Source organism: Ranitomeya variabilis, chromosome 5 (assembly GCF_051348905.1).
Source record: "Ranitomeya variabilis isolate aRanVar5 chromosome 5, aRanVar5.hap1, whole genome shotgun sequence".
NCBI classification, from domain to species: domain Eukaryota; kingdom Metazoa; phylum Chordata; class Amphibia; order Anura; family Dendrobatidae; genus Ranitomeya; species Ranitomeya variabilis.
Genome location: NC_135236.1, coordinates 5,706,566 through 5,719,441, shown reverse-complemented (window position 1 = coordinate 5,719,441; position 12,876 = coordinate 5,706,566). Strand labels below are relative to the sequence as shown.

Here is a 12,876-nt window from a genome sequence, read left to right as displayed (position 1 = left end):
TCGGCACTCAGTATGGAGTGTTGATGGACATGTTTTTATCATAGATATCATAGATAAGCACTCAGTATGGAGCGTTGATCGACATGTCCTATCAACAATCGGTACTCATTATGGAGTGCTGATGAACATGTCCTATCGGCGATCGGCGCTCGGTATGAAGCGTGATCGGCATGTTCTATTAGTGATCTGCGATCGGTATGGAGAGTTGATGGGCATGTTCTACTATCAGTCAGCATCTGTTATGGAGTGTTTGGCATATCCTACCATTGATCAACACTCAATGTGGAGAGTGAGCGCATGTCCTATTATCGATTAGTGCTCGGTATGGAGTGTGATCAACATCTCCTAACATATGTAGGCAATCAATAAGAAGAGTTGATCGGCATGTTATATCAACCATCGGCACTGAAAATGGAGCATTGATTGGCATGTCCCATCAACGATCTGCGCTCGGTATGGAACGATGACTGGCATATTCTGTTATCAATCAGTGCTCAGTATGGAGCGGTGATGGACATTTCTCCCATCAATAATTGGCACTCGCTATGGAGCATAATCAGCATGTCATATCATCGACTGGCATATCCTATCATCGATCAATGCAGGTTGATCTCGTAACCATTCTTCCCCTTCAACTCTGGATGCTAGAAAGAAGATATATGTGCCTCTGTAACAGATAGCTACATAGACAGATACAGATCCAGACAGCCAAGAGATCCAGAAATCCAAAGAACCAGAGATTTTTTTACAAGACAATAGCCCAAACTTCATGGCTCCATCACGAGGGACACAGATTTGACATTTTACAGGATGCCAGCTTATGGGACCACGGCCCCGACTGAAAGAATACAGATCTGCTCCATTGACCATCACTGAACCATGGATACATTTGGAGTAGTGAGGATTTGGATATACCGGTCACCTGAGCCCCATGGACCCACTGGTCACCTGGCTCCATGCAGATGTTAGGAGAAGTAAGGTTGTGACCCTCCGGTCAACTGGCCTTGTACCTCAATGGACTGTGTAAGATGGCCACCGGACAAGTCTTTGAGGGGAGATATGTATTATCACAGCTGTTAGCTGCAGTGTTGTGAGCTCGGATGTATGCTCCAGTGCTGAGAGAGTTGTTTGGGCCATTCCAGGGCCGGATTTTAAAAGCGGTAATAAGAGATGGGTGGGAATGACCACTCACATATCCCATCCCCAGGGGCGTGGTTTGGCAGATAAAATGGAGACCGAGTCTCTTATTCAGTGTCTGTGGCTGGAGTTGTGGGGACCTGCAGTGTGTGTGGTCACAGACACTGACCTGAGCGGGCGAACCCGCAGGGCTATATTGACTATTTACCTGCAGTTCGTGTTTACCTTCAGTGTGTTGCTAAAGGCACTGACCTGAGCGGCGGACCTGCAATACCACATGAACTATTTGGTTTCAGTTTGTTTTTTTCACTTTGTGCCTGACCAGGCTCTGTTTTGTTTTGCCACTCCGGAGGGGTTTATGAAGTTGAATAAACTTGCCTGGACAATTATATGAAAAACAGCATCCTGTGACGTCCTCAAAAGCAGCTCTGTGAGTGCAAACCTCTACAATTGGTGCTAGAAGCACAGGCACGAATCCTGAGGGGCAGTGTGATTGCCGCGCAGATACCGCCTGTCCTGGGTGAAAGGAGTGAAAGTCGACAACATGTAGGACCTGCTGAAACACCTGGTCCAGTCGCAGCAACAACAGCAAGAGACCAACAGGATGTTGTTACAGCAAATCCAGCAGAAACAACGACAGCAGATCCTGCAGAGCCAGCAGGAGAAACGTCAGCAGGTGCAGTTTCTGGCAACTGCTATCCAGGGCAGGACGAGCAACCCAACCCAAAGTCCGGCTGATGACTCTTACGTGAGGAAGACGGTAAGAAGAGCGTTGCAAAAGATGACCCCGGATGATGACATCGAGGCATTCCTGGCGGTGTTTGAAAGGGTGGCGGAGCGAGAGAAATTGCCTCCGGAGAAGTGGGCGGAGGTTCTGGCGCCATATTTGACAGGTGAACCACAGAAGGTGTATTATGATTTGGCGTTGCAGGACGCAAAAGTGTATGCCAAGTTAAAGGCTGAGATTTTGGCACACTTAGGAGTGACTCTGTCAGGGCGCAACGGGTGCACGGGGGGGTGTATCACAGTGACAAACCTCCCCATTTCGAAATGTTTGATCTCCTACACCAGGTCCAAAAATGGTTGCAACCTGAATCCTCCTCCCCAGCACAGATGGTGGAGAAGGTTGTCATGGACAGGTTAATACACTCCCTACCACGGCCGATGCAATCCTGGGTTGCCCAGAGAGATCCCCGTAATGCCAATGACCTAGTGAGCCTGGTAGAGAGATACCAGGTGGTCGAGAGGTCCTTGGGGAAGCAAGGGGTTGTAGCCTCCTCACACTGGGGTTCCCAAAGTGGGGCTGACACCCAAAAGGCGGGAGCTAGAGCCACACCTGGGGGGTGTACAAGAGCACCGAAGTTAGTGTCCAAGGTTCCTTCCCTTAGTGTAATTTGTTGGAAGTGTCATACCCCTGGCCACATAGCAGCCCGTTGTCCCATAACCACCGAGCCAATGGACTGCTCAGTATGGAGTATTCATTGACATGTCCTCTCATCGATTGGTGCTAGGTATGGAGTGTTGATCAGTGTGAAGACATAGGGGTTGGCAGGCGCCCAGGTACACTAGCCGAAACCGCATGGACCAGGGATCATCCCACCTAATGCCCACTTTCCTTTTTACTTGAGCATAACACTACTCAGACAACACAGGATGAAACAGGTAAAACAGGGTAAAACAGTGTGGCAATGCTTTATTGAACCACAAAACAGGCAGAGAACACGTACAACAGTCCCAGCAAAATACCCCAAGATGGTGCACATTACAGAGTCTCACCCTTCCGCTGACTCATCGGGATAATGGTGGCTGTTACTGAAGAGCTTCCAGGGTCAGCTACCCCACATGTGGCATGCACAGAGGGGAGGTAATGACAAGCTTAGGAAGATGCATTGAGGTACAAGGCCCGTTGGCCTGAGGGTCACAACCTGGCTTCTCCACACATCTCCATGGAGCCAGGTGACCGGCGGGTTCCAATCCTGGCTTTCTCCCTATGGTTCAGAAATTGTCAGTGAAGCAGATCTGTATTCTTCCAACCGGGGCTGAAAACCTCTAGGTTGTTTCCAATAAAATGATGAATCCGTGTCCCTCGTGATGGAGCCATGGTGAATTGGCAGCAGTCCTGTAGGATCTTATGGATGTTTGGATGTCTTGGCAGATTCTCTGGCTGTAAGAGGCATGTAACCTCCTTTTTATACTTAAAAAGTGTCCTTTATGTCAATACTGAATGAAGGGTCAGAATGGAGATGAGATCAAGTACCATTACTTGATTATTTAATCTATTTGCATAGTTTTTCCTCCTCTGTTTTAAAAATCAACAAACTACCTGGCCTAGAGAATGATTCATTAACATATCAATAAAGATGACTAGTCATCAAGGATAAGCCGACAATACAAGTCAATATTACAGGCTTACACAAAGAAAAGTCTTGTTTTCTTGACCAGCCATAAAGAAATGCTTAAATTCAAAAGTCAACATACAGATAAAAGCCTATTCTTTTTGTTTTGATAAAAATATACATCTGGTTAATTAAGAAACAATACTGTGTCTCCACAATCAACATGTCCTATCATCGATTGGCAATCAGTACGGATCGTTGCTCAGCATGTCGTGTCATTGATCGGTACTCGGTATGGAGCGTTGATGGACATGTTTTTATTATCGATGGGCACTCAGTACGGAGCGTTGATCGGCATGTCCTATGAACAATCGGCACTCAGAATGGAGCGCTGCTGGACATCACCTACCATCAATCGGTGCTCGGTATGGAGCATTGATCGGTATTGTCTATCCTATATTGGCGCTCAGTATAGAGTGTTGATGGACATGACCTACCATCGATCAGCAATCAGTATGGAGCGTAATCGACATGTCCCATCATCGATCAGCGCTCAGTATGGAGCATTATCGCATCTTCTATCATGGATTATTGCTTAGTATGAGGCTTAGCATTTGGGATTGATCACCCAATACTCGATATAGACCACTGATCAGCATGTCCTATCATCGATCGGATCTCAGTATGGAGCATTGTTCAGCATGTCCTATCATCAGTGCTCAGTAGGGAGTATTGCTGGATACATCCTATCATTGATGGGCTCTCGGTATGGAGTGTTATTCGGCATGTTCTATCATCGTTAGGCACTAAGTATGGAGCATTGTAGAACATGTCTTAATATCGATTGGTGCTTTGTATGAAGCCTTAATGGACACATCTTACCATCGATCAGCACTCAATTTGGAGCGCTGATGGACATGTCCCATCATCGTTGGCTCTAAATATGGAACGATGAATGACTTGCCATCGATCGGCGCTTAGTATGGAGAGTTGATGGACATGTGTTACTTTTGATCAGCACTCAGTATGGAGCATTGAATAGAATGTCGTATCATCGATTGACACTCAGTATGGAGCGTTATTGGCATGTCCCATCACCGATTGGTGCTCAGTATGGAGCGTGACTGGCATGTCCTTTTAATGATTGGTGCTCAATATGAAGAGTTGATTGACATGTCCTACCACTGGTCAACATTTGGAATGGAGAATTGATGGTGATGTCCTATCATCAACCTGTGCTCAATATGTAGTGATGCTCCACATGTACTATTATCGATCAGCGCTTAGTATGTTGTGTTGATCAGCATTTCCAATCATCGCTTGGCACTTGATATGAAGAATGATCGGTATGGAGTATGATCGCCATGTACCACCATTGATCAATTCTCGGTATGGAGAGTGATCGGCAAGTTCTATCATCCATCAGCGCTCAGTATGAAGCATGAATGACATTTCCTACCATCGATCGGCGCTCAGTATGGTGCATGATTGGCATGTCCTACCATGCATTGGCGCTTAGTATGGACAGTATGCTAATGGTAGCATTAGCCTTTTTTTCTATATTAGGGAAATTCATGTATTGTAGGGGTATCTGGGGACGCCCAGACCCTCTGTGCCCTTTTATATTATATCATTATATTTGTGTCATTAATATACTGAGCTATACTATATTCATATAGGACTTAGAGGTGTTCATTCCGCCTTCTATAGGTCATCTTTATATGCTGCCTAAAAATTGATATCTACACATAGGCATTTCTGTGTTGCGATCATTTGTGTTGTTTATCATTCATTTTTGTTGTTCAACATTATTTGCATTTTGGTCCGTCTAGAAATGAGTATTTACCATGGGACCAGTGGTGTGGTTGTTATATTTTAATATGTTTTTATTCTAGTGTATTTGTCTCTGCTTTCAATAAACTTTTTGTATTTTTTGCTATTTCAGCTTGTATTTTTCTGGGTGTGCGCTCTATTTGCATGGTTGCTTTTCTTTGTTGTTTCTTTATGATCGGCATGTCCCATCATCAATTGGTGCTCAGTATGGGGCATTGATTGGCATGTCCTACTATCGATCAGTGTCCAGTATGGAGTGTTGATGGACATGTCCTATCATCGATCGACACTCAGTATGGAGCATTTCCTATCATCCATCGGCACCCATCATGGAACGTTGATGGACATGACCAATTGACACTCACTACAGATTTTTGCTCGGCATGTAGTATCATGATTGGCACTCGGTATGGCGTGTACTCGGCATGTCCTATCATCCATCAGCTCTCAGTATAGAGCATGATTGGTGTTTCCTACCATTGATCAGCATTCAGTGTGGAGCGTGATTAGCATGTCCTACCATAGGTTGGCACTTGGTATGGAGAGTTGCTGGAGATGTCCTACCATCAATCAGCGTTCAATATGGAGTGTTGCTTGGCATACCCTATCAACGATCAACACTTATTTTGGAGTGTAGACCGGAATGTCCTATCATCGGTCTGCACTTGGTATGGAGTGTTAATCGGCATGTGGTACCACTGGTTGGTGTTCGGTATGGAGAGTTGATGAACATGTCCTATCATGGATCGGCACTCATTATGGAGTATTGATCAGCGTGTCCCATCATTATTCAGTGCTCAGTATGGATATTTGATAGACATGTCCTATCATCGATCGGTGCTTGGTATGAAGTGTTGTTCGGCATGTTCTATCATCGATCAGCGCTCAGTTTGGAGCCCTGATGGACATGTCCTAACATCGGTTGGTGTTCAGTATGCAGCGTTGATGGATATGTCTTACCAGTGATTGGTGCTCAGTATGAAGAGTTGATGGAAATAGCTTAACATCACGGTGGCTCAGTGGTTAGCACTTCAGCCTTGCAGCGCTGGGGTCTTGGGTTCAAATCCCTCCAAGGACAACATCTGCAAGGAGTTTGTATGCTCTCCCCTTGTTTGCGTGTGTTTCCTCTGGGTTCTCCGGTTTCCTCCCACATTCTAAAGACATACTGATAGGGGATTTAGATTGTGAGCCCCATCGGGGACTGATGATACTGTCTGTAAAGTGCTGTGGAATTAATGGCGCTATATAAGTGAGTAAAATAAATAAAAATAAAAAACATCAGTATGGAGCATTGATCAGTATTTCCCATCACCGATTAGGGCCCAGTATGGAATGTTAATGGACAGATTGTCACATCGAATGGCACTCAGCACGGAGAGTAATCAGCATGTCCCATCATCGATTGGTGCTCAGTGTAGAGTATGATCGGCATATCCTATCATCCATCGGCACTCGGTATAGAATGTGAAGACACAGCATTGTATCATAATTATGCCAGATGTAATTTGTGCAGGCCCAGAATCGTAAACTGTTTTCTGAAATATTGTCTCTCCTTGTAGGATGAATATTTACCTGTAATATTATCTCCTACAGTCGATTTTCTGTTATCTTTGCAAAACAGTAATGCATGGCCACTGAACAATGATGTTTGCTGATATGCTAATTATGCATTGTGTTATGGAGCCAGTTTGTTGACTTTGAAAGCAGAGAGGGAAAAACTATGCAAATAGATTAAATAATCAAGTAATGCTACTTGATCTCATCACCATTCTTCCCCTTATCCGTGATGCTGGACTGAAGGACACTTGTTAGATCTAAAAATAGGTTACATGCCTCTGTATAAAGAGAGTCCGCGACACAGAATGATTGAGAGATAGCCAGAGATTCTGCCAATACATTTAGAAATCCAAAGGACCAGAGAGACAGGACACCATCACGAGGACATGCATCTATCATTCTACAGGAAACAACCTAGGGGATTTCGGCTCCGGTTGGAAGAATACAAATCTGCTCCATTGACCATCGCTGAACCATGGATACATTTGGAGAAAGCCAGGATTGGGACCTGCTGGTCCCCTGGCTCCATGGAGATGTTCGGAGATGACAGGTTGTGACCCTGGAGTCAAGTGGCCTTGTACCTGGATGGACTGTCATCTCCTTACGCTTGTCGTTACCTTCTTTCTGTGTGCGTGCCACAGGTGGGGTAGCCGACTCTGGAAGCTCTGAAGTAACAGCTGCCATTATCCCGGTGAGTCAGCGGAAGGGTGAGACTCTGCAATGTGCACCAACTTGGGGAATTTTAATGCAACTGTTCTACATGTTATCTGCCTGGTTTCGGATTCAATACAGCATTGCCACACTATTTTACCCTTACCCTGTGTTGTCTGAGTAGCATTATGCCCACGTTAAAGGGAGGCCCGGCGATCAGCGGGATGATCCCTGGTCCATGCGGTTTCAGCTAGCGGACCCAGGGCTCCTGGCAACCCCATGTCTCCACATAGAGTATGATTGGCTTTTCCTACCATCGATCAGCGCTCAGTATGGAACGTGATTGTCATGTCCTACCATAGGTTGGTGCTCGGTATGGAGAGTTGATGGAGATGTCCTACCATCAATCAGGGTTGAATATGGAGTGTTGCTCAGCATGTCCTATCATGGATCAACACTCAGCATGAAGTGTAGATCAGCATGTCCTGTCATCGGTCGGCGCTCGGTATGGAGTGTTGATGGAAATATCCTACCATCAATTGGTGCTCAACATGGAGTGCTGCTCAACGTGTACTATCATCAATCAGCGTTCAGTATGTAGTGTCGATCAGCATTTCTTATCATCAGTTGGCACTTGGTATGAGGCATGGTATGGCATGTCCTACCATAGATTTTTTCCTATTAGTGATCGATCCTTGGTATGGAGAGTTGATGGATATGTCGAATCATTGAACAGCGCTCGGTATGGAGTGTGATCGGCATATCCTACCATTGGTCACTGTCCACTATAGATAGTTGTTTGGCATGTCCTATTGTTGGTTGGCGCTTGGTTGGGCGAGTATTCTGCCTGTATGACAAGCCTTTTTGTTAAGAGTTCTTCTAAATACTTGTTTACCATTCTTGCTGCATAAACCCAGGCTTTACCCCCAGCTTGTCCCCTTTACGCTCTGCAGTGTCCCAGTGGTCTAATCTCCAGGAGATGTCTCCGGAATCCTCTGTCTTCTTCATCTCTCCATAGCTACATGATTTCTGCCTGTGACTCTCAGTGCTCCCTAGTTAAGCTGCAATTAGGCATTTTCCGCACCTGGATTGCAATGACTTGATGGATGATTGCAGGATGATTGCCAGAAGATGAAAATGTTCCTATTCTGGTGATACAAAGCGGTCTTGATGTTAATACAAAGCAAGACGTGCAGTTGTCTCCTCCTCACTCTGCGGTGACCCCTCGTTACATCCAGGGGTACAGGCTGATTCCCAGCAGCAACATGATTGAGGCTCATCATCCCTCAGTGATGCTGGAGTTTGGTGGAGCTGTTGGTGACTTTTGGCAATGGATAGATAAGGAGCAGCACTCTGCAGAACAGCCGGAGTGGCGCGGCGGCCGACACAAAGGAAAATGAGTCAACTCCTGAGCAAATAACCAACATTTGTGCATAGAATGTTAACCCCTCTCTTCCCACTCAGACATATACATCACTGCACAGCATCCTCCAGCAATACACAGAGAGAAAAATTCATCAAGAAAAGTGAAACAACATGCAAAATGCCCCAAAAAAAGAAGAAGAAAAATTGAAGCAAGAAAAGACTGTGAGATCTACCTTCATCTGCAGTGTGCTGAGACTTTCTGGAGTCCTCCCGAGATTTGGAAAGGGGACCTGGAGGTCAAGGCGAAAAAAATATATATATAAAAAAAGGAAAAAAAAGAAAAAATATAATAAGAAAAAAAGAAAAGAAAAAAAGATGAAAAAAAAGAAAAAGATAAAAAAAATAACCGAGGGAGAGAGAGAAAGGGGGAAAGAGAGAAAGAAAAAAAATAGGTTCAAGAAAAGATCACCAAAAACATTTCTTTTCAACATCTGCTCTAATTATCAAAATCAAAAACCAAGTTTATAGGTACAATGACAGCAGGAGGGGAAGCTGCGAGCGACATCCGGGAGAACCTGAGCTCAAGACAAACGCAAAAATCCTCAATCACTGAAGAGCACAGAAAAAGGGCAAAGACGTCACAAACGCCAGTCTGACGCTCCAGATGTGGCCCAACTCCTCCCATTACTCCAGATACGGCTGGAACAACTCCTCCCATTATTGCACATAACTCCTCCCACTACTCTATGTAACCCCTCTCATAACTCCTCCCATCATTCTCTGTAACATCTCCCATAATTATTAATATCCCCTCCCATAACTCTTCCCATTATGTATATGTAACACGTCCCATAATCCTTCCCGCTATTCCATAAAACCACTCCCCAAACTCCTTACGTTATTCCATATATCTCCTCCTATTATTCTGTACAGCCCCTCCCATTATTCAATATAATCCTTACCATTATTCTCGTTAACCCCTCCCATTATTCTATATAATCCAATCCATTATTTGGTGTAATCTCTTCCATTGTTCTATGTAACACCTCCCATTATTCTATATAACCAGTCCATTATTCGGCATAATCTCTCCCATTATTCTATGTAACCCCTCCCATAGTTTTATAACCCCTCCCATTATTCTATATAACCAGTCCATTATTCTGTGTAATCTCTCCCATTATTGTATAACACCTCCCATTATTCTATGTAACCCTTATTATTATTTTATATAATGTCCATTATTCTGTGTAATCTCTCCCATTGTTCTATGTAACCCGGCCCATTATTTTATAACCCCTCCCATTACTGTATAACACCTCCCATTATTCTATATAACCCCTCCCATCATTTTATATAACCCTGCCCATTATTCTGTGCAATCTCTCCCATAGTTCTATGTAACTCCTCCCATTATTCTATGTAACTCCTCCCATTATTTTATAACCCCTTCGATAATTCTATATAACCCCTCCCATTATTTTATAACCCCTCACATTATTATATACACCCTCCCAATATTCCATGTAGCTCCTCCCATTATTTGCATATCTCCTCCCATAATTCTACTCAGCTACTATGTGTTTCGCCTTCCTTTCTGTTCTGCCTGTCCTCTCTCCTATCCCCTCTTAGGGCAGCCTCCTATATCTCTGTAGGACACTTGTTGGTCGCAGATGTGGACATTGTTTTTTGGGCTTGTGGGGTTTGTGTTGGCGCCCATCTCTGGACCCTATTTATGAAAACCTTATTTCTGCTTGAGATATGGAGCCGGTCATCTGTGGCAGAACTTCTGAAGCGCGTGCACAATTTTGTACTCCAGTCGATAGCGCTTGCCCTCGTCAGGTCAGTGCAGTTATACCAGGTGAGCAGCTGTGTGCAATGCAGCACAAGCATTAGAAGTGTCCTTCCAACATCCCGCATCATTTCTAAGGTCACTTCTGGTATACGAGTCCCTGAGTGATCAGCATCACGGTCTTGGGTCCTAGTGTGGAGCATTTACTCCTGAACCATGGGTCTGAGCTACGTGTGCTGTCCACGACTGCACTTACCTTCACCTGTTCTCTGCAGATCTTTAGTCTTCTCACATAACACATCTACCACCTGACTCCATCCTAAACCAGATCCTCTCCTGATAACCGTAATCTCACCTCCATCCTCCTCATCCCTGAGGTCCACCATACTCATTGTCTCCCTGAATCTCAAGGTCACTCATCAAATGTGACTTTCTATGTTGTCGGTCCTGCGTCAGTGTACTTCAACCAACCTGATGATCCCTTATGTCCACACTTCCATATCATTCTCAACACATTCATGTCCCTTCTCACAACCCTTGCACCAGACTTTTCGCCTTTCTTCCTGCACTTGGTCTTGTCTCCTCCCATTGTTTTCGGGAGACCACCTTGGAACAGAATTGTAGTCTGCTCCACTGGAGAAAAGGGTGGAAGCTTGTTCTCTCGCAGAAATAAGGAAAACACATAAGTCTCACACATGTCATCTAACAGATGTAGTGACCTCACAAGCTATGACTTACTCTTTAAGAAGACCATGACTAAGGTGAAAACCAAGTCAGGAACTCGTTTATACAATGCATTTTGGAGTTTTGCTCATCATCACTAAAGAGAAGGTTTGGGCTCCATAATCTTAGTACCAGTCTGCATTCACCACCATGTCACTCATTTATCTCCCTCTACACTCCTCTCGGCATTCATCTTTCCACGTCTGATAACTGTTCCATTTCTTTGGTACATCTCTTGCTATTTGTGGTCTATCCCCTTTCCTTGCCATGGTATCTCTATTCATCTGGTGTATGTTTATGTATCTGTTATCCCCCTATAGTCTCCTTTTCAATGTTTGCTGTTCACATTCCCTAGATCGATAGTTCTTGCGAAATGTCAAGCTCACTGTCTGCCTCTCACTTGTGGTCTTAATTACTCTACTTACAAGCGATAGACTTCCCTCCATCCCTCCTCTCCTCCATTTTATCCTTCACAATCTCTCTTCCCCATACCAAGCTTTGCTTTCCTTAGCGGAATGTCTCCTGAAGACAACTTCTGTCCACATGTCCTACTCTGGCAGACACAAGATAGATGACCACTCATCTAAACGTCTATTGTGATTGACCACTCTGTCCTTTATTTTCGACCACTGCCAACAGCAGTTCAAATGTACAAATCTGTCTTCCTCATCCAGTAAAGGAGACTACTCCACCTAGAGCAGTTACAACCTGACACAGAAGACTCATTTGGCTGACAGGTTCCTCTCTCAACCCCTCGTAATCTTTGCACGTGCTCTGCATAGGGAGAGTGTAGCATGCTCGTCTCCTCCAGATTTTGCCATAGAACCAATGGCTATGGGGAAAACCAACTGCAAACCTAATCTTCCCCAAGATCTGCACTTAGAGAACAATCAGAAGGTTGGCCAACATACTGTAGATCTAATCTATGACCAGCTCTATCCAGAAGAGGTCATGGCCTCCTCCAGAATCTGGATAAATTCTTCACCTTAGCCAATCTTCGTCTTCCTCTCATATTTCCTAACATTCATTCGCCTTACAAGCTGCCATCCTTCCAGTGTGTTCCATATCACAGTCCAGTACACCTGTGCTCCCCAAACCAACAAGCAGGCGACACGTTCTTCTGCAGTGTTCTGTGCCAAAACCAGGATCAGGCCCGGCAGGAAAGATCTATCTCTGGCTTCCATCATTACTCTTCATATCTGACCCACTTTGGGGCAAAAAGTTTTGGCAAAACACAACCCAGATGAGAGAAATGTCCTGACTAATGGATGGGTGCTGAGGACGTGTGGCATTCACCATTACACAATGATTATTTCCTGCCCATGAGTCATGCTCCGGCTCTACCTCCTCTTCATCTGTTACCCTGAACTATCCATCCTGTTTCTACAACTCTTTGGTAAACTATTTCATGTTATGGCCTCCTTTCTCTTACAGTACTCGCCCTGTGGCTTCTCATTGTACATTTACTGTTATCCTTTCTAC

The 12,876-nt window shown here is 44.7% G+C and overlaps 2 protein-coding genes across 3 annotated transcripts in view; one reads left to right on the top strand and one right to left on the bottom strand.

Moving 5' to 3' along the window:
- FGF11 (fibroblast growth factor 11) overlaps positions 1 to 12,876 on the top strand; it is a 1,303,510-nt gene that overhangs the window by 687,915 nt on the left and 602,719 nt on the right. The window lies entirely within an intron of this gene.
- NLGN2 (neuroligin 2) overlaps positions 1 to 12,876 on the bottom strand; it is a 216,303-nt gene that overhangs the window by 62,754 nt on the left and 140,673 nt on the right. Inside the window, exon 3 of one of the 2 annotated variants that reach the window (XM_077261497.1) lies at positions 9,113 to 9,169. The exons of the other annotated variant lie outside the window; for it this stretch is intronic. Coding sequence (XP_077117612.1) covers positions 9,113 to 9,169 — 57 coding nt within the window. The remainder of the gene's footprint in view (positions 1 to 9,112; positions 9,170 to 12,876) is intronic. 2 annotated transcript variants of the gene reach the window in all.